The following is a 25,837-nucleotide window of genomic DNA, read 5'->3' as shown; positions in this document are numbered from 1 at the left end:
TGTTGTTTTTTGGAAAGAGCATAAATGAAATATTTTTATTAATATTCAAAATAAGTGATAGAGAGAAAGTGGTAAGATATTTATGAGAAGCAACTCTTAATCTCTCAATGATACCAGTTAGCTGCTTTCCTAAGTGGCTCTTTTGAATGTTATTTTCCTCACTTCTAATTTGTGAAATAAAATTAAATGTGGAAGTATACAAACAGGATAAGTGCTCTAAAAAAAAAAAGTTGTCAAAAATCTCCAGAGACCTAAATGAATTGAAACATGGGATGGAACCAGCTTAGGAAAGAGAAGAGAATCAGTAACAAAGCTGGAGTCAATGATTAACAGGAGTTGAAAGAAGGCAGTCCTGGGGCCTTTTCACTCGCTAGAGTGCTGTGGCCTGAGCAGTTCCAGCTAAAGATAGGGGTTCAGATAATAAGCCTGATTAGAACAGTCTGCTGCACTTTTGTTGGCATCAGCTCTGCCGACTCAGACTATACCTTCCTTCCCCCAGCTCCCAAGGTCCCTTGGGATCCAGGTTAACTGCGCATTAGCAGCACTCTTTCCTTTGCAAAGGATTAAAAAAGCACACATCAATTAATTAAGCATTCACTCATAGACTTTAGAAGCTACCTGAGTGGCAAAGAACAGAAAGGAAAACACATGATCTAACAGCCTGTCTTCCACCTGTGTCTCCACCTACTTTTCATACCTCCCATCCCCTGAAATCACACTCTCATTTTCTCTTTCCGGAGAAAGACATACTTTGATTCACTTTGCTCTTGAGTAGACTTCTCTCCCTCTGAACGCTTTTGGCAGATGCTCCGCATCACCCCTGACTCATTAGAGTTGGGAGAAATTAGACAGTTCAGCCCTCACACTGATGAGTTTTTTTAAAGGCTCTTAACTGATCTCTCAGTCTTTCTCTCTTACAGTTCCTGTCGCCTCTCAGACTCATCTTTGGCAAACACAATCATCATTGCATCATTCCTCTGCTCCATCCAGTCACCTTGGTGAACAGGGAAGTAGGAGTCATCTTCCACTGAATTAGAATCAGGATCTCAAAAATCCTAACTCATTAGGGTCAATGCCCAGACATGATCTGCTCCACTTCAAGCAAGTTAGATGCCACCTACATGGTGAGCTGTGATTATTGTCCAAATCTCCCCCACAAAAATATTCCCTGAAAGGCTGGTCAGGTTAGGCGAGGCATTTGCCTAAAAGCCATTCCGCTTGGTTAAGAAATTATCTTCACAAGAGCTCCAATTAAAAGGCAATAATACCATCTAAAATTATATATTTCCCATAGCTAAAGGAGAACAGAGCCATGAGGCAATGGAACACAAAACAGACAACTTTATAAGTTTTGAGGTGACTAGAAAAGTGAAAGAATTGAGGCATGAGATGCTATCCATGGAAAGAACACCTAGTACAAGATCTGTAACACTTGGAAGGTATGTGGGCTTGTATAATCAGGAGAAAGGCCTAGAAATGGAAAGAAAAATTTGCTTTCTTCATTATTTTGATTTGATTAGCTGTGGGCCCTGGACCATGGTGTCTCTCCAGCCCTGGAAAATGTTCCAGCACTGTTGGAGTACACGAGGCATTGCTTTGAACAAAGAAGGATCCATGTATTCTACTCTGATCTGGAACATTTCAAACATGGCCCGAGGCCAGTGTCTGACCTGATGTTCTAAGGATGGTCAGGTAATAAATCAGCAGAGGTGACCACACATACCCTAAAATCTGATAAGCAAGAAGAGGGCACTATTCAGGGAAGGGGAAATGCCCCAACCAACTTCATCAGCTGTCCAGCTATGCTTAGGTCCAAGGCCTAGTTCAATCTGAGGGTCTCTGCACACAGCTCAAGTTCCAGAACTAAGGGGTGAGGACAGCTACCATCTGGCCTGGAGCAAGTCCTCCCAGGTCCCCTCAACTAACTCTGAGGTTGAGGGCACCAGACAACTCTCCCTGAGGGTCTGCCCCAGACATTCACCTCCCGAAAAGGCTCTAGGCTTGAATCCTTTTCCTGGTATAGAAGTCACATCTTCAAAAGAAGAAAGCAGAAAATGCTCCGATATATGTACTACTTTTTTAAATCATCTCTGATAAAATGTTGAAGTATTATAAAAACCTCCCAGCTGGTCTCTCTACCCCGTACTTTCTAAACTCTCTCATTCCCTCATTCCATTCTACGCATGCTGCCAAAATTATCTTTCTAAGGAGCACGTGCAGCAATTACTCCTCCGCTTTAAAACCTTCCATAACTCCTAACTGCTTATTGAGGCTTATTCTGACCACCTGATTTTTACTTCAACCTGACCCTCCTTCCCCCCCACTGCCCATTTCCAAGCCCTTAAAGGACAGACCTTGCTCAGAATGTTCCTCTTACCATACCGCACGGCACTTTTCCACTTACAAATACTTGCCTTATTTATTATGTTCACTGCTTAGAGTATTTGTCCTCCACCAAAATGTGAGCCCCACCAGAGCAGGGCTTTTTGTTGGATCACAGAGATATGGTGAGCACCTAGTACACTACTTAGCACACAGTCAGGTACATAATTGCTGAATGGATCAATTAATGAAGGAATACATTTATTTCATTGTTTAAAATAAAAATGAACTAAACCAAAGCTTTGGAATAATCTCCTTATTTCGTAAGAAACGTGTGCACACCGTACCTCCGGAAGGGTGAGTCCTGTAAGTGGGGCTTGGGGGCGAATACAGTTGCAGCTGGGCTGTGAAGATCCAAACCACTCGAAAAACATACGCAGTGAAGGGATGTAGCGGCTCCACCGCGTATGAGAGCTTGGACACGGCCTAGATCAATGAGAGACCCATCATCAGCATTTGCAGAATCACCACCGTACGCTGTGACTCAGGAGCACAGATCAGTTTGCAGAAGATGGATGGCCTTTTGGATATGGGGTGACCCAGAGCCTGCCAGACCAGATGAAAGGGAGGCTGGAGCTTAGAGCCAAGGCATCCAGAACGTCAGTCTGCATCATTCACACAGAAATGCTTTCCTGCTTCAAAATTGCAAAATTATGGATTCAATTCTTTGGCATTTGCCTCAAGGCTTTACTTTCATTTTGCTATGTAGTATACTTGGTGTCTTGGAACTATTTTTCTCTGAATTTCCTCAAGCTTTCCTAACAGGACGGTCCTGGATGACCTCCCTGCCCTCCATCCTAGTGGAATCATTTTAAACAGGATGGGAAAATAACAATCAATGATATGAGTAGCTGGTTATATGATGCTGTGCTGAAGAAATAAATATATGTCCAATAATCTATTTTCCTCAAAAATAAGGGGTTTAGCATTAGTATGTTACAGAGGAGCAGAGACTAAAGTTCCTCTAATCCAACCACTCATTTAATGCTTGAATCTTCTCTAGAATGTCTTTACACCTTTACTCATATATAGTAATTTGGCACATCTAATAACAAAAAAAAAAGTTCGTGTTTAAGTACATAGGCAGGTTTTCATACCTCCGTGTAAGTCCAGCTTCCAGGAAGTTGTGCATATTTCCACTGAATGATATATTTCACTCCAGAGATGTTGGCAGATTTCCATCGTAATGTCACACCATGGCTTCCGATGGAAGAAGCAAAGGGTGCAGTGGGTAAGTCGGTATTTTCTGGGGAGAAAACGAGATTTCATTCACCAGGCACCCTGTCTGTCAAGGCAGGAAAGAATGTGTCTGTTGCATCCAGTGCTCTCAGCATTCTCTTGCTACCACTACATCCTGCCACAATATGAACAATACTTGGACAATAACTGGCACATAGTCAACTGGTTTATTGTTAAAAATCAGTCAGTCTGGCAGCTTTTTCTCCCCATAGAACTCACTGTTATCTTTGAAGATAGTCTTTTTTTTATAGGCAAGAACACATGGAGTGTTCTGAGACTGTCTAGATTTCTCTTGCAATACCACTTCTGTACAGGGAAGCGGGGTGAGTGCCAAGGGCATGTCTGGGGTACAACAGAACCATCCCTTGCCCAAGGACATGTATCTCAAGACATTTTTGAAATTTTACACTATAATTCTGCTGTTATTGCCCATTTTGTCAACAATTTATTTTTATATGTGCAAGTAATTGTCTTTACTCCAAAGGATTCTAAATTCAGCTGTTTTGTATTGTAAAATATTTCACGAGGTCTAAACATTAGCGACATTACAATTGGAAGCTCATGTTTATTGATGCTACTTGCCAGGCTCTGTATGAGGGGCTGAATTCTGTATGGTATGTACCATTGGGATGAAATTATTTTACTTTACTTTTTCTATTTTCCAAAATTGTGACTAATTTAATGCTTCACCTTCCTTTTTTTCAGTAAGTTTTACTGTGCTAAGATATACATGACATAAAATTTACTATCTTAACCATTTTTAAGCATACAGCTCAGTGGTATTAAATACATTTATAATGTGCAACCATCACCACCATCAATCTCCAGAACTCTTCATCTTGCAAAACTGAAACTCTACCCATTAAACAATAATTCCCCATCTCCCCCTCCCTCTAGCCCATGGCAACCACCATTCCACTTTCTAGCTCTATAATTTTGGCTACACTACGTACCTCATATAAGGGGAATCAAACAGTATTTGTCTTTTTGTGACTGGCTTATTTCACTTGGCAAAATGTCCTTATCTTTATCAACGTTGTAGCACATGTCAGAATTTCCTTCCTTTTTAAGGCTGAATAACATTCCTTTGTATGTATATATCACATTTTGCTTATCCCTTCATCCATGAACGGACACTTGGGTTGTTTCCATGTTTCAGCTATTCTGAATTCAACATGGGTATATAACATGGGTGTACAAACATCTCTTCAAGACCCTGCTTTCAATTCTTTTGAGTATATACCCACAAGTGAAATTGCTGAACCATATGGTAATTCTATCTTTAATTTTTTGAGGAACCATCATACTGTTTTCCATGGTGGCTATACCATTTTACATTCTTACCAACAGTGCATAGGGTTCCAATTTCTACACATCCTCATCAACACATTTTTTTATAGTTGCTAAACTAGTGGGTGTGAGGTGGAATTTCATTGTAGTTTTGATTTGTATTTCCCTAATGATTAGTGATGTTGAACATCTTTTCATGGGCTTGATGGCCATTTATGTATCTTCTTTGGAGAAATGTCTGTTCAAGCCCTTTGCCCATTTTTGATTGGGATTGATTGGTTTTTTCGTTGTTGAGTTTTAAGAGTACTCTGTATATATTCCGGATATTAATACCTTATCAGATATAGGATTTGCAAATATTTTCTCCCTTTCTATTGATTGCCTTTTTATTCTGTTGGTAGTGTCTTTCGATGCATAAAACTTTTTTATTCTCATGAAGTCCAATTTGTCTATTTTTCTTCTGTTGCCTGTGCCTTTGGTGTCATATGCAAGAAATCACTGCCAAATTCAATGTTGTGAAGCTTCAGCCCTATGTTTTCTTCTAAGAGTTTTATAGTTTTAGGTCTTACATTTAGGTCATGGATTCACTTTGAGTTAATTTTTGTATATGATATGATATAAGAGTCTAACTTCATTATTTTGCATGCTAATATCCAGTTTTCCTAGCACAAATTATTTACAAGACTGTCTTTTCTCCATTGAATGGTCTTGGCACCCTTGATGAAAATCATTTAACCATACATGTAAGGATTTATTTCCAGACTCTCTATTCTAGTCCGTTGATCTATTTATCTGTCTTTATACCAGTACCACACTGTTTTGAGTACTATAGCTTTGTAGTAGGTTTGAAATCAGAAAGTGTGAGTCTTCCAGCTTTGTTCTTCTTTTCAGGATTTGGGGGCCCTTAAGATTCCATATAAATTTTAGGATGGATCTTTCTATTTCTGCAAAAAACATCTTTGGAATTTTGATAGGGATAGCTTTAAATCTGTAGATCACTTTGGGTAGTATGACATCTTAACAATATTAAGTCTTTCGGTCCATGAATAGGGGATGTGTTTCCATTTATTTATGTTTTCTTCAATTTGTTTCAGAAATGTTTTGTAGTTTTCGTTTTACAAGTCTTTCACCTCCTTGATAAGTCCTAAGTATTTTATTCTTTTTGATGCTATTGTAAACATAATTGCTTTTTTAATCTTTTCAGATTGCTCATCATCAATGTGTAGAAATGCAGTTGATTTTTGAGTGTTGACTTTGTATCCCACTCCTAGCCTGAATTTGTTTATTAGTTCTAACAGATTTCTTTGTGATATCTTTAGGGTTTTCTGCATATGCGATCATATCATCTGCAAACAAAGATAATTTTCCTTACTCCTTTCAAATTTGGATGCCTTTTATAGGATCCATCAAATTTGGATGCCTTTTTCTTGCCTAATTGCTCTGGCTAGGACTTCCAGTACTAAGTTGAACAGAATTAGCAAAAGCAGGCATCGTTGCCTTGTCCCTGATCTTAGAGGATAAGCTTTCTTTTATAGAAAAAGAATCACTACTCTGATTGAGAAAAATGGTAAATTTTGTAAGGAGCTTAAAATGGTTAAATACAAATTCCCATGACCTCACTCTTTCTGGTGAAAAGAAAAATTGACACAATTCTGATTACTATAGACACTGAATCTGAATGAATTAAAGTCCATACTATTAAAATACTCTGTGACCCAGAAAAAAATAAGGCCATTGTCATCTGAGGGTCTAGCCCACAGAGAGGCTTAGCACAACCCTTCTCTGCTGATTCTTCTATTTTTGGTTCATTTTTGGCTAATTATAACATACAAGCAAAACACAGTTCCACTTTTCCCCTCTTTTATGATGTGAGATGCTTAATGACAGGGATGCAAATATGCTATTGGATACCTTGAAGAGGAGTCCAATGATGGAGTTGTCAGCAGAGCAAGGAAGAAGAACCAGGAGGCTTCAGAAAAGATATAAGTTGAGAACTGAGCAGAAGGGATCAGAGTTATGTAAGTGCAAGTAAATGTAAATTTCATAGCTAAATATAGATATATGTTTCAAAGCCATGGTGATGCACATGGAAAAACAGAGGTAAAGCAGGTTTATTCTAAAATATCAAGACAAGAGTGAACCAAATGAGAAAGAGAAGCTGAACTGAGCTACCTACTACTTTGAGTACATGGCAGAGAGAATAAGAAAAGGCTTTGGAATCAGATAGCTGGGTTAAAACTCAAGTTACATCCCTTATTAGCTATGCAGCCCCCAGCAAATATTTACACTTTGTACCTCACTTTACTCATTTGTAAAATGGGGATAATAATAATATTTATACCTCCAACTACAAAAAGAGCTAACACATATAAGTTACTTAGAATTATTTAATTACCTTAAATTACATACTTATAAATTAATGAGTCATAAATGAATGATACATAAGAGCTATTTTTATTTCAATAAAATGTTATTAGCTATTATCATTCCCTACCATGTGAAAAAGCAACATGGAGGGTATCTAAAATAGAAAAATAGCAGGCCCACAGATAAATGGACAAGGTACCAGGTATGTTAGAGACAAACAAAGTCTCAGGTGCGTGGGCAAAATGATTCGTTATAACAAACTAATGATATGATCTGTAAGCACAAAGGCCTTTATTTAGACTTGGTACATCTCATTTGTTAGTGGTGCATGGACATTGATCCAGAGCCAATGAGAAATTTAAAATAAAGCACTGATTACACATGTATTCTAACAGAATTGTATTAAGTTGGGAGTATAATTTTAGATTATAAGAAAAGGATGTAAATAGGGGCCGGCCTGGTGGCACAGTGGTTAAGTGCTCGTGCTCCGCTGCAGTGGCCCGGAGTTCGCAGGTTCGGATCCCAGGCGTGCACTGACGCACCACTTGTTAAGCCATGCTGTGGTGGCGTCCCATATAAAGTAGAGGAAGATGGGCACAGATGTTAGCCCAGGGCCAGTCTTCCTCAACAAAAAAAAGAGGAGGATTGGAAGCGGATGTTAGCTCAGGGCTGATCTTCCTCATAAAAAAAAAAGCAAAGGATGTAAATAAAAGTTTCCCAAATTTTCTCAGCTCTGGCATCTTTAGTTTCTCAGTAATTTTTTCATGACTCCCTGGACCAAAAGAATTACCTAACAGTTCCATTTATTAAGTATTATAACTTAATAAGTAGGCATGTCCTAACAACTTAGTAGATGTTTGGGAAAAAAGACACATAAATAAAGGACAGAATTATATATTTATTTCATCCTTAAATAAAAATAATTGCACACCAATGGGATCTCTGTCTAGTGGGCACTGCAGAACTTCCCCAATATTGTAATCAGGTTGGGCACCACCATCCTCATTTCCTCTTCCACACTGAGTTTCTCATGGTACTTGCTTTTTGTCACGGCAATCACCAAAAAACCCAGCATTGCAAAGATATGATGTCATAGAAAGGAATGTAGTGCAATCCATTGTTTACACTGTGAACTATCTCCAGCTATTGGTTCCAGCAGTGTCCAACAGATGTTGACTATCTCTGGGTTTCCCTCAATGTTTAAAATGCCCATGACTCCCTGCGAGGTAGATGTGATGCCCTGGGGCATCTTGGTGCACAGTTTGGAAACCACAGAATGTACATTTTATCCAGAGCTAACTCCCACTACACAAAAGGAAAAAAAAATGTAATATCACTACCTCTCCACAGAAATAGGTCTTTCGTGGGACACTAAAGGGCAGAGGCAAATCAAGACAGCAAGGCAAGATCCTCCTTCCAAATCCCATCAGCCTCTGAGAGCAAGGAGCAAGCCATTGAACCAAGGACTGCAACTTCAGAGCCAATCATCTCTCAGTCTGGAGGGAACTGTCTATTTCTCAGTGGGAGGAGACCCCGGCGAATTCTGGAAGATTGTTTCTAACATCGAGGCTAAGACTTATCAAAGCGTTGGTCCTTCAGAAACCACTAGATAACTAAGACACTAGGTTAAACCACTTAGACACACGCAATTTGCTCTGAAATCAGGCAGAGGAAGCTGGAGACACGGACAGCCAAGTTCCTTACTTCCTCAGACTCTACCACTGAAAAACATAGCTTCTATCCATTTTGCAAATTTCCCAGAGTCTTGTAGGGAGTCATCCCTATAGTAACTATTCTATTGAATAAGTGTTAGCTCAATCATAAAATGCACATTAAATAAAATATTCCTATACTTTCAGTTCATTAAAACAGTGGCATTTCCTGACATCAAGTTGGCTCAGGATTCACATTTGTCCCTCATTAAGACAGAAGTGATGGCATTTACCGAACTGAGGACAAAATTTCAAGTTCTAAACATCAGTCATGTGCTGTGTTTCTTCTGTTTTGCTCTGAAAGAAGCGTCTCGCTGAGCCTCTGACTATCAAAATGGCTTCCACATTTGAAATTGTTGAGACAGATAGAAAGATAGATAGATAGATAGATAGATAGATAGATAGATAGATAGATAGATAGATAGATAGATAGATGATGGATGGATGGATAGATAGATAGGTAATGATAGATAGATCACATTGAGATATAGAAGTCTAGATATTTTACAGATGGCTCATTGTCCTTACATAAGCACAGGCCCCCAGAGCGTTGTAGATTATTTTCAATAATAGTTGCACGTGTCTGCTTACCTAGCACTTCCTCTTCATATGCACCTTCAGCACTGCTGCAGCCGACCTCACAGGATTCTCGCTAGGGAAGACAGGTAGCATGCCAGTCAGTGCAGCCTTTCTACTGCTTTTGCTGATAAGCTTCCATTAAATTTTGAAATCTGCATGCCTGATATATAGGTGTACCTGTATATCAATTATTTCAACTGTAATATTTAAAGTCCCCATTTGCTAATAGGATTAGAACAGCACCTTTCAAAGTTTTTGACCCTGTCCCAAATTCCAAATACATTTAACAAAACAACTTAGTACACACATACATGTTGGGGAAAAAAAAGATTCTTGAAAGAGTACTTACTTTTTTTTTCTTTTTTAACAGTTTTATTGAGATATATTTCACATACAATAAAAATCACCCATTTAAAGCACACAGTTCAGTGGTTTTTAGTATACTCACAGAATTGTGCAATCATCACTACAATCTAACTTTAGAACATTTTCATCCCAAAAAGAAATCCCATACCTGTGGTGCAATCTTATATGTTCTGATCTATTCTATTCTATTCTATTCTATTCTATTCTATTCTATTCTATTCTATTCTATTTCATTTTGTTTATTGTGACTGTTTATTTACTAAGTTGATTTCATGACCCTCTAATGGGTGACACCCCCCAGTCTGAAAAGACACTGAGCTCAACAATGCAATTCTGTTTGCCATCTTAGTCAAAGGTTTAGCAAGCTAATAATCTAAAACTCTAGCCTGAAGTGATGACTATTTATTTCATATATCCATGCCTTCCTTGAAAAAGCAAAAACTGACTATAAACTTTATAGTAACTGAACATTTTAGTGGATATCTTAATACCAATGTTAAATTTTAAGGTCTACAAAAACCTAGTGATGATCAACATTTTATCTCATTAAGTAAAACACAGTAAACATTTTGATGACTGAGACACAAATCTCCTGCAACTCTTAACAGATGCATTAACATTAGTTACAGAAAAAAAAAAAACCTTGGAGAAAAGACACACATTGTAAAACTACAATGCAATCATGATCAATCTTCCTGCTCTCATTCAATTTATAATGATAATACCTAAGACAACATGCTATTGTTTCTCATAAGAATAGTGGAAACCACGACACAATGCATTTGCCCGCAACATCCCAGGTAGAGAAGGGCTGTTGTTTGCAAATACTGGCTAATGTTTGATCTGTGCACTCAAAGGAAGTGGAGCCTGATAAGCCCAGGTTTGCTTAGTTAGGGATTAATTTAAATACCTCAGTTTGGGCTCAGGATTATTTAACTTAAGGGTTTAGTATACTTTTCACATCTTCTTTGTAGGTCTCAGTAAAATACATTCAATACGCTCATTAACTGGAGAGAATAAATATACCAAGTGGCGGCAAAATTATCATGTAACGTGTGATTTGTTTTTCAAGAAAGAAAACTGAGAAAGAAGAAAGGAGATGGAATAGTGTTTACTTGAAAATATAGCTAGTCCTGACTATTGGGGAAATTGTGGGCTTATTTGTCCTGCAGTTTTTCAGGGGAACATAGATAATAAAATTCTGATCTATCTAGTAGTTTAAATGTTTTATTTACTTTTGTGAGGCTTGTATTTTTTTTCAGCTTTATTGAGATACAATTGACATAAAATATTGTGTAAGTTTAAGTTGTACATGTTGATTTGATACATTTATACATTGCAAAATGATTTCCATTGTAGCATTAGCTGACTAACACCTTCATACATCACATAATTACCATTTCTTTTTTGTGGTGAGAACATTTAAGATCAACTCTTTTAGCAACATTCAAGTATATAATGTAGTATCATTAGCTATAATCACCATGCTGTGCATTAGATCCTCTGAACTCATTAATCTTATAACTGGAAGTTTGTACTCTAAGGAGTTTAAATGTTATCTCAAGTGGAGGCAAAGCTATCAACTAGGTTTTTCTTTCCTCTCTGTCTATCTGTCTGCCTCTCTCTCTCTCTCTTTCCAATCTAATATTGGACTTCAAATGAAGTTATACAATGTTTCTCAAGCTTGAGTTGCCTAGAGAGAATCTAAAGGTGGTTGGATTTAAGGAATTCACAGACTCTGGACCCAAAGCCCCTGAATGGGGAATTTATACAGCATATTCCAGGCAATTGAGCTGCCATTCCCACTGCAGAAGCCAAGTTTATCCTTCCTGGGGCTACATCACCCTGCTGTCTCTGTTCCCATCCATAATCCCATTTTTTCCATAGTAGTAAGAGCATCTTTATCATTGTCCCTCTGGCTCCACGCTTGTGTTTCCCAGACTGGCACATATGCTTTCAGTGCCTTTTCCCACTCCCGTAACACAAGGAGGACATACCCCACCACCCTCCTGGAATGTCCCTAGTGCAGCCTCTCCATATGAATTGTGGCTTCGTTTCCTAAAAAATCATTCAGTCGTTCAAAAAGTATTTATTTATACCTTTTATGCACGAAACACTGTTTTAGGCTCTAAGGATATGGCCATTAGCAAGACAGGTAAGTTTGCTGCCTTCATGGAATTTACACTCCCTTAGAAGGGAATAGACAATAACAGAGTAACAAATTTTAAAAATAAAGTACATTCAGATAATGAAAAGTGCTATGAAGAAAATAAAACAAGCCAAAGGCATAAGGCATAACTAGGCAGGAAGAAGACTTACTTTAGTTAGAGTGATCAGGAAGAACCACGCAGAGGGGACCCTCAAGACAAGACCCGAGTGATTAGAAGGAGCTGGGCTTGCGAACTCTGGGCAAGACCAAAGCCTTGAGGCAGGAATGCCCCTCGTATACTCAAAGAGGGAAAGGCCAGTGTAGCCGGCACAGAGAACAAGGGAGGGGGGCAAGATGAGGCAGAGGAGCCAGCAAATGTTGGTAGTTTGTAATTTTTCTCAAAAGGCAATGAAAAGCCATAAAAAAGTTTTTAGGAACAGTATAATCTAATTTGTGTTTTAAATTATCAGGGATAAGCCCTCTCACTTGCTGATGTCATTTTCTAAGTTATATTTTGTTTAGCTATCACTTCCAAGACTATTTTCTCCAAGGAACATGTGCAAAAATTCCAAGCTTCCTAGGTTGAAGCATTAATTGTTGAAGAGTTTGATTTCTTAAAGGTGCAGGCAGCTGAGTTAAAAATATCTATGTATCTATCTCTGTGTCTACAAAGCATGTATTACTGTTTAGTTCTATGTTATTTAAAGTGTAATATTTTAAAGTGTGAAATAGTAAAGTATAAATAGCAAAGAAGAGATTTTTTTTTGGCTAATTTTGCTCTAATGACATAAAAGCTTTCTCAGGCAGTTGTGTTTTATTTTTTAATCTCAATCAGGAAAGATCTTTGCCTATTTACATATGCGGCAACTTTTCCCCTCTGTTTTATTTCTTCTTAGCCAACCCCCACCACCATCCACTCCCAAGGAAAACTCAGTCAGGTACAAAGTAATCACAGCCTATTGAGAAAATATTTCAATTTAATTTTTTGGTTTTTATTTTTATCCTCTATTAAAAGGGAATTTTTCTATTTTACTAACGGATGATAATTTGTACTCCTTCCTCAGGCAAGATAAGATAGTTCTGCTCTCTGGTTTCAAGGACATTTAGATAGAATACAACATAGATTTGAAACTGAGAAATAACATAGCTTCATCATAAATACCTACTGTCAAATAACCTAAAATGAATTCTGAAGGGCGTGGAATCCAAGACAGGTGAGTTTAGTTGAAGAAGACTGAGTAGGAAAAGACGGAAATCCTAAGGTCTTTCTGAAGGAGAGAAGATCAGGCACAGGGGAGGGGACCAGGTGGCGAGAAGTGAGAAGAGACCCGGGTGGCCAGAGTTAGCATGAAGTCCCTTTTATCATGGCAGGGAAAAAAAAAAAATTGTTTCAAAATGTTGTCAAAGGAGTTTGTTGAATAAGGAAGTAGATTGCAACTAAAGTGTTTTGTTTTAATGCGTTGTATTTAATGAGAGAGTACGTGGTTTATGGGGAAGAAAATGAAATCAGCCGAGATAAGTTATCCTAGGAATATCCTTTCTCCCTCTTTCTCCCCTTCCTTTCTCCCCCCACCCTCTCCTGCCCAGGCTTCAGGAATTAGAAACTTTCAAACCAAATTAGTCACATATATGTATACACATTAAGGTGTGTGTGTGTATACATGTGTCTATACACATTTATACATACATTACATATATGCACTTAGATGTATAAAACAAAGCAAATATTTGTGTCAAAATGGAATTATACAGCCGTTTTTATACCCAGAGTCACAGGACTCCCAGGAAGAATGTGTCTGTGCACTGAGAATGACTCAGGTCTCTTCATTCCTAAACAGCTTTTTAATACAAGAGTTAAAGGCATGGGGGTTGGTGACATCTTTTTTGTAAGTGATTGTCAACTCACCTCACAAATGGCTGCATAGGTATCATTCTGCATAGAAAAAAAAAAAAGGAGAGTAAAATTACTTAAAATCTTTAAAGTTGTAAATAATTTTAATGACATTTAGCTACATATTTCTTCCAAATTAATTTCTTGTCCCACCAGTTGACAGACAACCAATAAAACCAATCAAAACCCAGGGAACCCAGCACTGGGCCTCCTGTCCAGGAAGGCCACTGTACAAACAGCTGTAAAAAATTACATTGTTTTCCGCACTGGAAAAATGGGGGAGCATGACATCCACTAGAAAATCTCAGTCAACTAAGAGGTAACCCCTGATGGACCAGACGAGAGATTGAAGGGGTGCTGGCAGATGCCCGGGGGAGACAGAACCTGAAATGAAAACCACCAATAGCTCTGGCTAGGAAAGTCCAGCCGGTTCCCCTGCCCCGACTGGCCGCTCCAGCGTCCACTCTGCATCTTGGACTGTTTCCAGCAACAAAAGTCACTTCCCATTCATTTGGTCAGCAAGTGTCGTCTGAGCATCTGCTATGTGCCCCTCATTGTGTTCAGTGCAGGGGACACAGTGTGAACAGGACAGAGAGCATCCTGCCCTGAGGAGCTGACATGTCAGAGCAAAAGATATTAAACACGTAACTAGACAAATGATGATTTAAATTGCACTTTGTAAGGAGTGTTACCAAGGAGAGGTAAAAGTGTTTTTAGTGTGCATAATAGTTTGAAAGTCCAGATAGCATCTGCTCCACATTTTGGTAACTTCCATTCTATGAAGCACAGAGTTACAAACAAGAGAGTGGGCGTAAGGAACTCCCATGATAGAGATCTGTGAGGATAAACTATACAAGAAAAGCTATGAGAAGAGGTTAATGTCCTTATTTAAATCTCAATGCTATAATTTGAGTCATTAATAGAAAATATTACCCAAAGTTACCATGATCTTTACTGATTTCATCTCTGACTTGAACAACCTGAACAAAGTAGCCCACTTTTAAATTACAAAATTCTTATCCATGAGATCGGAGTAATTCCAGTGTATCAGGCACATCCTTAGGAGGGAGACAATTATTATCCTAATTTATTATGAGGAAAGTAAGGTACCAAAGGGTTAGGTACCTTAACTAGGTCACACATTAAGTGGCAAAGCCGAGATAATTTAAAAATGAAAAATAAAGTATTGGGGGAAGTATTTCCTACATAAAGTAGGTTAAACCTAGGTGTTTGTGACCTCTGGATTAGAGAAACTTGGAACATGATCTAGGGCTCTGCTATGCAAAGTGTGGGTTGGAGACCACCAGCATCGCATCACCTGGGAGCTTGTGACAAGTGCAGAAGCCCAGGTCCTACCCAAGACCTACTGAATCAGAATCTGCATTTTAACAAGACCCCCAGATAACATGTTAAAACTTGTTATAACATGTTAAAATTTGAGAAGTGCAGGACTAAGAAATTTAACAAATACCTAACATTCTGTTAAAAGGCCTTTATAGTTCAGAGCCATTGGGCATCCCTGGGTTCCATGGTTTGCATTGACCTCCCTTGGTCTCCAGTTGCATTAATAATGTTGATCTCAATTTTTTTTCCGTAACTATGTATTACTCAGTCTATCACGCTTTTCCTTTAGAGTCAAGCCAAATAATTGAAAGCCAATGGAAATTCAAATGGGAATCCTCTTAGACAACTTTTCTCTTGAGGGAAACATTAGTATCAAAACAGAAACATAATTAATACTTACACACTTTAAAGCACAGCTTTCCTGATCTACAGAGTTCCATAAATGACATCCTTGGATGCACTGCAAGAGACAAGAAGAGACAATGGTGACTGAAGAAGTGTGACTTTTTCTTGTCACCTGAAAGTGCAACATACTCACAAAAAATGTTTTAGAAATAGAAATCTACCAGGAGTCTGTGGCCTTAGAGGGATCAGGACATTTGGGATTCCCAGCAGAGCTGTCATATGTACCCACAGAGCAGGGCCTGGCGTGGTTCACTGCAGGGCGGCAGGGTTGCTGAGTGGAGTTCAGCCTGGGGTGAGCAGGCCTAGAACCCAGAGACCCCGACCTTCAGGGGGCACACTGTCCACTGGGTGTATGGCAGCAGGTAAGGTCCAGGACAGCCTGGCATCGAGCGTATCGTGCATCCATGGGGAATCCTCACGCGACAAGCAAAGCTCAAAGCCAGGGACTGCATCGGAAGGCAGCATATCAAAACCTAAGTAGGTGGACAGTTGGGAAATCTGCTGCCCACTAGCCGGCTTTCACCCCACAGCTGCCCTGAGCCTTCTCCCAAAGCTGCCCTGGCCTCCTATTGGGCAGATTCCACCCATTTCTCCTTCCCTCACTTGATTTGTCTGTGCCTGTGATTCCACAGGCCATGACGACACCTGGAACCCCTACTCCTTCTTCTCAATTCCTTCTTTTCCGTCTCTTTTTTCCTCTCCCACCCCTTTTGTATTTGTGTCCTATTCTCAGCTTTTTCCCTTCTCACTTCCCTTCAAGTTCTCCAAGAGTGCGCTCAGCCACCATCTCAGCTTCAGCCACCCTAGATGTCAATAGCCCCCAAATTTGAATTTCAGCTGAGGCTCCTTCCTGAGCTGCAGACCCGGATTTCCAATTGCTCATTAGACATCTCCGTTTAAGTCCCCACAAGCACCTCGAATTCACATGTGAAACATTAAGTTCCTCACTTTCTACCCTCCAATTTGCTCTTTCTCCTGTGTCTTCCATTAATATGCTTCAATCTTCTGAGTTACCGGAGCCAAGACCCAGGGCATCTTCTTCTCTCATCCCACTCACCTCCCATGGACAATCCATCACCACATCCTATTGACTCACCTCTTCCTTAACTGAAATCCACCCGGGTTCCTCACTCACTCGCTGCCCCTGCTTTTCCTCTGTGCCCACCACCACTTGCCAACAGCTTCACGAGGGACCTCTCTTGTTTCCACATTAGGAGTGATCTTTTTAAGACAAAATCTAATGACACTTTTCTCTTACCTAAAACTCTGTGTGTAATTGAAACCAAATTACCAATATGGTATACAGAGCTCCCCACAATGAGGGCCCGCCTAACTTGCCAACTTTGCCTTCTACCTCCCCTTCCTCCACACACATACTCTGTTTTCCAAGCAAGCTGAAATACTCTTACTTTCCTGAGCAAGTTGGGCTACCTCAAATCTTTGTGTCTTGGCGCAAAGGTTCCTGGTGAATCCTTTTGCCTCTAGTCCTTCTAGAAAACTCTTCATCTTTCTAGTTTTAGTTCAAAAGCCATGCAGGCAAGTGAGGTGCTTTTCCACTTGTGTATTCTCTTTGCCCCCGACACACACCACTATTCTGGCTCTCACGATGCTGTCTGGCCATGGTTTTATGTCTGTGTCTGTCTCTCCTACAAGATTGAGAGTCCTCTAAAACGGAGACCCTATTTTATTCATTCTTAAGTCTCTATTACCTGGCACAGTGCCTGGTTCATACTTTGAGTCACTGAACATTTGTTGAATAAATGGATACAGGTGCAGAAAAGTAATAAAACCTTAATGTAATTGTTAGAAGAAACATTAGAGATAATCTAATCCAACCCTTTCAGACAACACATAATGAAACTAAGTCTCAGAAATATTAAGTAATGTGCCCAAAGCCACACAGCTATGTAGAATCAAAATCATGGACTTGGATCAGTCCTGTGCTCTTTCAACACACTTGCCCTGACTTCATTTTTGAATATTCTATAATTCAGATTTTTAATGATTTTCAATTGACCTTCCTCCAGCAGGGACAAGTAAATGAGATTTTACTTAGGAATTAGTCTTCTTGTAATAAAATCTGACTACTGTCCCTTTTGTATCAATGCAAACACTGGAAAGTTCTTAACAATAGAAGCGATTACTCACCGGTTCACTCAGATTATATGGTGTGCCCGTGTCAAGCTGTCTGCCCTGAAATGAAGAAGGAGGTAATAAACACCAGCTACCAACACTATGTTCAGCATAACTGCCACACCTGTTTTTAAAAAGCTTCCTGGAATAGTGTCACCTCTTCAGTGTTTTTAACTGTAAAGTGAAACCAAACGCTTTAAAGTCATTAAGTCAGTCATGAAATCAGACATAATGCCAGTGCAAATTATAAGATGTAATGTCCAAGAATTCTGCAGAAATGATAAAGGTGGGAGCGGGAGTGTGGCTATAAAAAGTGGTTAAGGACAATGGAGAGATTCTCACATGGTATTAAATCAAGTCAAAGGACTCCTAGATTAGAGACCAATTATTCAGATTTTTCTTTCTTTCTTTCTTTCTTTTTTTTCTGAGGAAGATTGGCCCTGTGCTAACATCTGTTGCCAATCTTCCTCTTTTTTCTTTTTTCTCTCCAAAGCCCCAGTACATATTTGTGTATCATAGTTGTAGAGTTGTAGCTCTTCTATGTGGGATGCTGCCTCAGCATGGCTTGATGAGGGCTGAGTAGGTCCGTGCCCAGGATCCAAATTGGCCAACACCGGGCCACCGAAGCAGCATGCGCAAACTTAACCACTTCCCACCGGATCCGCCCCCAGACTTGTCTTTTTTTAAAGCAGTCTTATTAAGAATAGAGAAAAAAATGCAAATGCAGAATTTTACATATAGTAAAACATCAGATTACTGTTTATTTCTTAATTTTCACAAATTTTAAGAATTTTTGGTGCTGGGGGAAAAGAAAAGAAATGGGAACTGAGGGGAAAAAATCTATAAATTGCTCATCCTTTCCCAGGTCATTATTTGAGTGGAGTCCTTCACAAACAGAAAAGTTTACAAAGGATGGCAATACTGGGGCTATGGTAATCAGGTATGAACCCGAACAGTGTTACATGGATACGATCTAATCATCAACCTGCCTCACTGATTGACTTAGAATTATGAGTAAAGGAAAACTAAGTGAATATTTCCAGTAATCTAATTGGTACTGCTCAGAACCTCCCCCTAAAAGTTGCTGAATTTGAACCATTGAATTACAGAGGTGATTAATCCAGCAAGGGGCATGCCATCTGTCCTTGGCTGACCCAGCACTACAAGCAAGATATGTTCCAGGAGATGAGAGAAAATCCAAAAGGGGCTCAGGAGGTGGTTTAAGCATCTGTTATGGGATTCTGAACAGCCCGTGCTTTTCAGAGGGAAAAGAAAAGATGTTCATCACTAAACTCATTGAGCACTCTCTCTCCTTTCTCTGTAAGCACCATCCATTTTTCTCTTCACTCTATCCTGGCACCTAGAACAGTGTCTAATGGATAATAAAAATGTTCAATAGGGGCCGGCCCCATGGCGCAGCGGTTAAGTGCGCGCACTCCGCTGCTGGCAGCCCGGGCTCGGATCCAGGTGTGCACGATGCACCGCTTGTCAGGCCATGATGTGGTGGCGTCCCATATAAAGTGGAGGAAGATGGGCATGGATGTTAGCCCAGGGCCCAGTCTTCCTCAGCAAAAAGAGGAGGATTGGCATGGATGTTAGCTCAGGGCTGATCTTCCTCACACACAAAAAAAATGTTCAATAAATATATACTAAAGGAATAAATCCATGAATTCAAGATGTTCTACTGCCTAGGAATGCTCCAGAAGTTCTGTCTCTTGGAAGCATCATCCAGTGGCTTAGCATTGTGGGGCTTTACTCAAGAAATAATCAGACACAGGAACCTAAAAAACAAATGTTGCCCTTTTTTCCTCTCATTTGATGTGTGAAGATTCTTCTAAACTCCATTCCCTAATCACTCATATTTGTAGAGAAAGGAGAAGGATGCTTAATATGTTTTTATTTTTAGATAATAAGTACTTAGAGAGTAAGAACTGTATTTTTAGATTAATTGTGCAACGATGTGCTTCATAGTACATTGTTTCCATGATTTTGTTCAAAATGAAGCTTTGATTCTCTTTATATGATTGAACCACAATCATACACAATCAAGTGTAAGATAGCAAATTTGCAATTGAATTTTTTCCTATCCCTTCAAAAAATCTATGTTAGCTCATAAAAGCTGAGTAGTTTTTTGTGTTCCATTTTAAACAATAAGTCAACAGAAATGTTTCTTCCTGACCATAAAGTCACATTATAACAGTATTGAGTCCTTCTGTTGGCAGCTCTCAAGATGGAGTGCCCATCAAGTGGTCTTGGGCAAGGTAGCCTCATGAGTCAGGTCTCATGGGGTTCTGATGCAGTAGATTCTGTCAACACTCTTCCCTAATCCCCATTCATTCTCTATCCTCCTCCTCCTTAGTGAGTGTTTCCTAGGTTCCAGGCACTCTGCAAGGTGTTTTACACTAAATATCATTCAACATCTCAACAACCCTGTTGGAGGCATCATTATTAATTCCATTGTACAACTGAGACACAGGGAGGTTTAGTAAATTGCCCAAGAGTTAGGATTTGAAGTGGGGGGTGGGGGGGGGGTGGGGGGAGAGGGAGTGGTTTGCCTGCAGAGCCTGTGCTCCTAACCAAAGCACAGCTGCCTCCTGTAATCTACACCAAATTCACGTTCCTAACTTTAGAGTTAGGATCCTCACTGGTTTACTTTAGCTCTATCTGCTTCAATTATCTCCTTAAAACACACAATCTCAGTCCTGGATCTTAAATCCTCTTAACCCAACACCTACTTCTTGGCACAAGCTTTTCTATCCTGCCCACCGCAGCAGGAACTAATTTCATTCTTTACTTCCTCCCCTAATAAATGAAACAGAGCAGAATGATCTGCATTTGAATCCCACAGATGACACTTGCTCCCTATGTAATATTTTAAAAGTTACCTGTGCTGTCTAAACTTGGTATTCTCATCCGAGGCATCAGTAGGATAATATTTAGTTCATGAGGTTCTGTGAGGATTCCATTAAATAATGTATTAATTTTTAGAGTACAGTGCCAGGCACTTAGAAATCTATTATTAATATTAGTGCAAACTTGCTATAAACAGCCTTTTGCAGACATATTTTAGTTAGCTATGCAATAATCTCTTCAGATAAATTTCTTGATGTGCAGGGTTAAAGGTTTCCCTTTTAATTTTGATTTTTATTAACCCAGTTTTTTCTAGAAATCTATCAATTTACATCCTAACCAGAAGTATATGAAAGCGCCAGCTTATCCAAACTTTGCCAACTATAATGTCTTTATCTTTGCCCATCTGATAGAAGAAAAATTGATAATTCATTTTTATTGTGCAACTCTGTGGTTGCTATGAGGTTGAACATCTACCACATGCTTTTTTAGCCATTTATATTTCTTATTTTTTACTTATTTTAAATACTTTTATATGTATACCGGTTCATAAAATTTTATTTATCATATGTAATACTTTTTTCCATTTTTTGGCTTTGTTTTTTATTGTATTCTGTTTATTGTCTTATAGATTAAGTTTCTAGGCAGTCAAATTTATTAATAATTTCTTTTAAGGACTATGGATTTTCGAATCAGGCTTCTTAAGACATTTCCACTCCAAGATTATAGAAATATTCACCCCTAATTTATTCTAATATTTTTATGGGGCAAAGCCTTGTTTTGTTTTTGCTATTTGTCTGTTTGTATTTAAATCACACCTTTTTTTTTAAATACCTCCTGGAATTTATTTGAATCCAGTAGTGATGTAGGGAGTTGGGTTTTTTTAATCCTTTGTTTTAAACTATTTTTTAAGACTTTATTTTTTTAGAGCAGTTTTAGGTTTACAACAAAGGTGCAGAGATTTCCCATCTACCCCCTGCCCCACATGTGCATAGCCTCCCCCATTATCAACATCACTCACCAGAATAGTACATTTTTTACTAAAGGTGAACCTACATCGACACATCATAATCACCCAAAGTCCACAGTTTAAGTTAGGGTTCACTCTTGGTGTTGTACATTCTATGGGTTTGGACAAAGGTATAATGACATATATCCATCATTATAACATCATACGGAATATTTTCACTGCTCTAACAATCCTCCATGCTCTACCTATTCATCTCCCCACCCGCAGCCCCATCCCTGTCAAACACTGATCTTTTCATTGTCTCCATAGTTTTGCCTTTTCCACAGTGTCATATAGTCGGAATCATACAATTTGTAGCCTTTTCAGACTGGCTTCTTTCACTTAGCAATATGCATTAGGGGTTCTTCCATGTCTTTTCATAGCTTAATAGCTCATTTCTTTTTAGGTCTGAATAATATTCCATTGTCTGGATGTACCACAGTTTATTTATCCATTCACCTACTGAAGGAAGGAGTTATTTTTCATTCTGAATGGGTAGCCCCGCTTTGATTTGAATTGTCATCTTCATCATATTCCACACTCCTTTATGTACATACTTTTATTTGGGGGCTGTATTCTGTCTTACTGGCCTGTCTATTCCTACACCAATACAAACTGTCCTAATTTCTGGATATTTTATGAAACTTTTGGATTATGGTTTTGTTCCATTATCTTGTTACAAAGTTACATATTGGTATACAAGAAAAGTACTGATGTTTGTATATATTTTTTAACAGGACAACCTTCTGAACTCTATTGTTTCTAATAGTCTTTTATTGAGGGCCGGCCCCATGGCTTAGCGGTTAAGTGCACGCACTCCACTACTGGCAGCCCGGGTTCGGATCCCGGGCACGCACCAACGCGCTGCTTCTCTGGCCATGCTGAGGCCTCGTCCCACATATAGTAACTAGAAGGATGTGCAACTATGACATACAACTATCTACTGGGGCTTTGGGGAAAAAAAGGAGGAGGATTGGCAATAGATGTCAGCTCAGAGCCAGTCTTCCTCAGCAAAAAAAAAAAAAAAGGAGGATTAGCATGGATGTTAGCTCAAGGCTGATCTTCCTCACAAAAAAATAAAAAATAAAAATAATAGTCTTTCATTGAATTGATACTTCCAACAGAGCACTTCTCAACACTAGTTCCCCAGTTGTTGGGATTTGTTGCTCAAAAAGGGTTTTGTTGCCAAAAATATCAGAAAATTGTGATTAAACAAAGCCAATAAAATGCTATGGTGCCCTATGGATCTACAAAAAGAGGGTATGGCAAAAAGCATTTCCATAAATTTTTTGACCATGAATCTCTTCTGTTTCTTTTTCATAAAAGATCTCACAATGCTAGTGTTCTGAACAACATTAATTCTTTTGTGTTCTCTGCAGCACATGGCATATATAATTCAAAAATATTAAGTCAGTTATTACACTCAACTCATAATACAGATCCCTCAATTAACGTAAAATACACTTGCTCAGGCATAGAACTATGATTTGTGCATTTTTGGACAGCAATTCTAACATTCCTTTGTACAAGACTCTTCTGTGTTTCTTTTTAAAAAGCAAAGATGCCTCAATATCAAGAACCACTCAGTGAAATCAAAGAGGACCTTCACAGCCAATGTCCAGGCTAAAAAGGATGGTGCAGAAAAAAAATTCAAACAGCATAATAAACTTGAGCACTTTACATATCCTTTTTCCTGATCCACGGCTACGTTCATTGTTCGTTCACCTGGCTTTTGTCCCTCCAGCCCCATGTGGGAGGCCCAGATGGAAAACATTATTACAGTCACTGGTCAGATTGGCAGACCGTGTCTCTTGCAGTCGTCTCCACATCAGCTGTGCCTTTCTCTGTAGGTGGTGAACGGAAGGCAACTCAACAAAGAAACAAGCTGTCTACTCCTACTGCCAACCCCTGAACTCAAGGAGCCAACACAAGAAGATAAGATGAAACTAATCTGAACTCAAAACTAAAATAAAATAAAATGGAGACTACAAGAATGGAAACAAATAGCATCCGTTTTGATAGAGGGGAAATTAACAAACACATCATGGTCTTACATTCCTATGATGGAATATTCTAAACATATTAAAGATCCTGTTTCCATAAAAACTTCGGGGTGGGGCCGGTCCCATGGCGTAGTGGTTCAGCACATGCGGTCCGCTGCAGTCGCCTGGGTTGGGATCCCAGTTGTGCACTGATGCACCGCTGGGCCATGCTGGGGTGGCGTCCCATATAAAGTGGAGGAAGATGGGCACGAATGTTAGCCCAGGGCCAGTCTTCCTCAGCAAACAAAAAAAAGAGGAAGATTGGTGGGGATCTTAGCTCAGGGCTGATCCTCCTCACAAAAAAAAAAAACAAAATCACAATATAATGTTAAATGAAAAAGCTGGGTGCACAACTGTGTGAAATTTTACACATATTTGAAGGGAAAATACAATCAGAGTCTAATAGTGGTGGAATTAAAAGGTTTTCCCCTTTATTCTTCTCTATTTCTTCTCTATCTTATAAATATTCTACAACGAAGATGTATTCTTGTTAGAATCAGAGAACATTTTTAAATTTTTTAATGAAAAAAACATTTAATAGTCCCATTCTTCCATTTTTAAGCTTGGATTACAACTGTAAAAACCTAAAGCCTACAATTCTACATTAATGGCAATGAAGTCTTCAGAAAAGATTTATGTAAAATACCAAACTTCTTTAAAAAGTGCCACTATTCATAGTAAGCCTAAGTAGTGTTTTAAACCATAATTTAAATTAAACCAAAAGAGTGTATCACAAGTAAATTTCTTTTTTAATCTGCTACAGACTTCTCCAATACTTTAGAATAATAATGAGTACTGTATTTGGTACTTTTATTATCTTAAAAAGTATGACTATAAGTAGTGTCACACATAAGCTATTACACTATTACTTGGTCTTTAGAAGACTGTGCCTTTCCCTGGCTAGAATGTATTTGGTTTTTAAAGTTGATTCAGTGACTGTTTTAAGCACAACTAAGTTACAACGACTGAAAAGATACAAAACAATACATATGGGAAGGATGACACCCAGAAATGAGAAGGAAAATATAAATTTCCATGTCAAAAAAATTCATTACTGAAAAAATTACAAATGCACAGATAGAAATAAAGGAATTTACAAACTGCTCTTGCTTTTAAAATAAAATGTTGATTATATGGCACCTGCATCTGCTCCCTTGGGTCATCCACCTCCCAATACAATCCTCCATTCACAATAAAAATAGTACCGCTGTCTGCAACTAGCAGGCATTGCCCTGTGGCCGAATCTATTTCATACTTCAAGACAAGTATAAACGATTTTGTAATAAATGAGTTTGAATTGCTATTTCTTAAAGAGTGCAAAATTGATTCCACTTAAGCCTCCTTTACCCAAATCCCATGGCCTCCCCCCCAAAAAAATCTATGAGCAGATCTTAAAAAAATAAAATAGCTCTGCCCTATCTTCGTAATTATAAATGCTTCTAACTTATTTTGGAAGAAGAATCTTTCTTATCTGCTACTACTTCTCATGAAAAAACTTCTCATAAAGAGAAAATAATTCAATCATTTATAACAAGCTGAATTCTACATGTTCTACTTCTGGCAAAGACAAACATTAGACCAGTAAAACTTACCAGGTTTGTTACACATGATTTTAGGCAGCTGTTTAAAACTGTACACTGTACCACAGAAATCCATATGCAGCCAAGAGTTGCAAAACTGACAAGTTTCAGAATAAGCCAGTAAACGTTCTTCATCACTTCACCAATGGTGGATTTTTAGATGACAGTTCTTCTAATTTCCTCCATTTCGCTATACGAATTCTTTGGGTTTCATGACTTCAGTTGAAAGAGTGGCTGGTGGATTTTTTGTTTTTGTTTTGAAGTGTTAGAATGTCTTTGCCTTTTAAAGTGATATTTAGACCTTTTAGTTTAGACTTCTGAATCCCAGATAGCTTGTAACATTCACATGACAGCTATTTCATAGCTTAGCTTCCTTTTACTCCCATAAACAGAGGCACCCACTGACTAAGCGTTAGGTCTTAGAAGAGCGCTTCACGTGGAAATTAAGTAAAGTAGAAAACACAAATTGCATTTCAGCAAGCATGTGACACGTGCACAG

General features: G+C 38.8%; 1 protein-coding gene across 2 annotated transcripts in view; it reads right to left on the bottom strand.

Annotated features, from left to right (window-relative positions):
• The window catches only part of ROS1 (ROS proto-oncogene 1, receptor tyrosine kinase), a 110,822-nt gene extending 85,349 nt beyond the window's left edge, over positions 1-25,473 (bottom strand). For both annotated transcript variants that reach the window (XM_058566836.1, XM_058566837.1), the window contains exons 1-7: positions 25,351-25,473; positions 17,873-17,917; positions 15,720-15,779; positions 13,991-14,017; positions 9,582-9,642; positions 3,480-3,628; positions 2,670-2,808 (exon numbers count right to left, since the gene is read on the bottom strand). In XM_058566836.1, coding sequence (XP_058422819.1) covers positions 2,670-2,808; positions 3,480-3,628; positions 9,582-9,642; positions 13,991-14,017; positions 15,720-15,779; positions 17,873-17,917; positions 25,351-25,473 — 604 coding nt within the window. The remainder of the gene's footprint in view (positions 1-2,669; positions 2,809-3,479; positions 3,629-9,581; positions 9,643-13,990; positions 14,018-15,719; positions 15,780-17,872; positions 17,918-25,350) is intronic.
• Positions 25,474-25,837: the final 364 nt, after the last annotated feature.

Source organism: Diceros bicornis, chromosome 23, assembly GCF_020826845.1.
Source record: "Diceros bicornis minor isolate mBicDic1 chromosome 23, mDicBic1.mat.cur, whole genome shotgun sequence".
In the NCBI taxonomy this organism is placed as follows: domain Eukaryota; kingdom Metazoa; phylum Chordata; class Mammalia; order Perissodactyla; family Rhinocerotidae; genus Diceros; species Diceros bicornis.
This window is presented reverse-complemented; position numbering and strand designations above follow the sequence as displayed.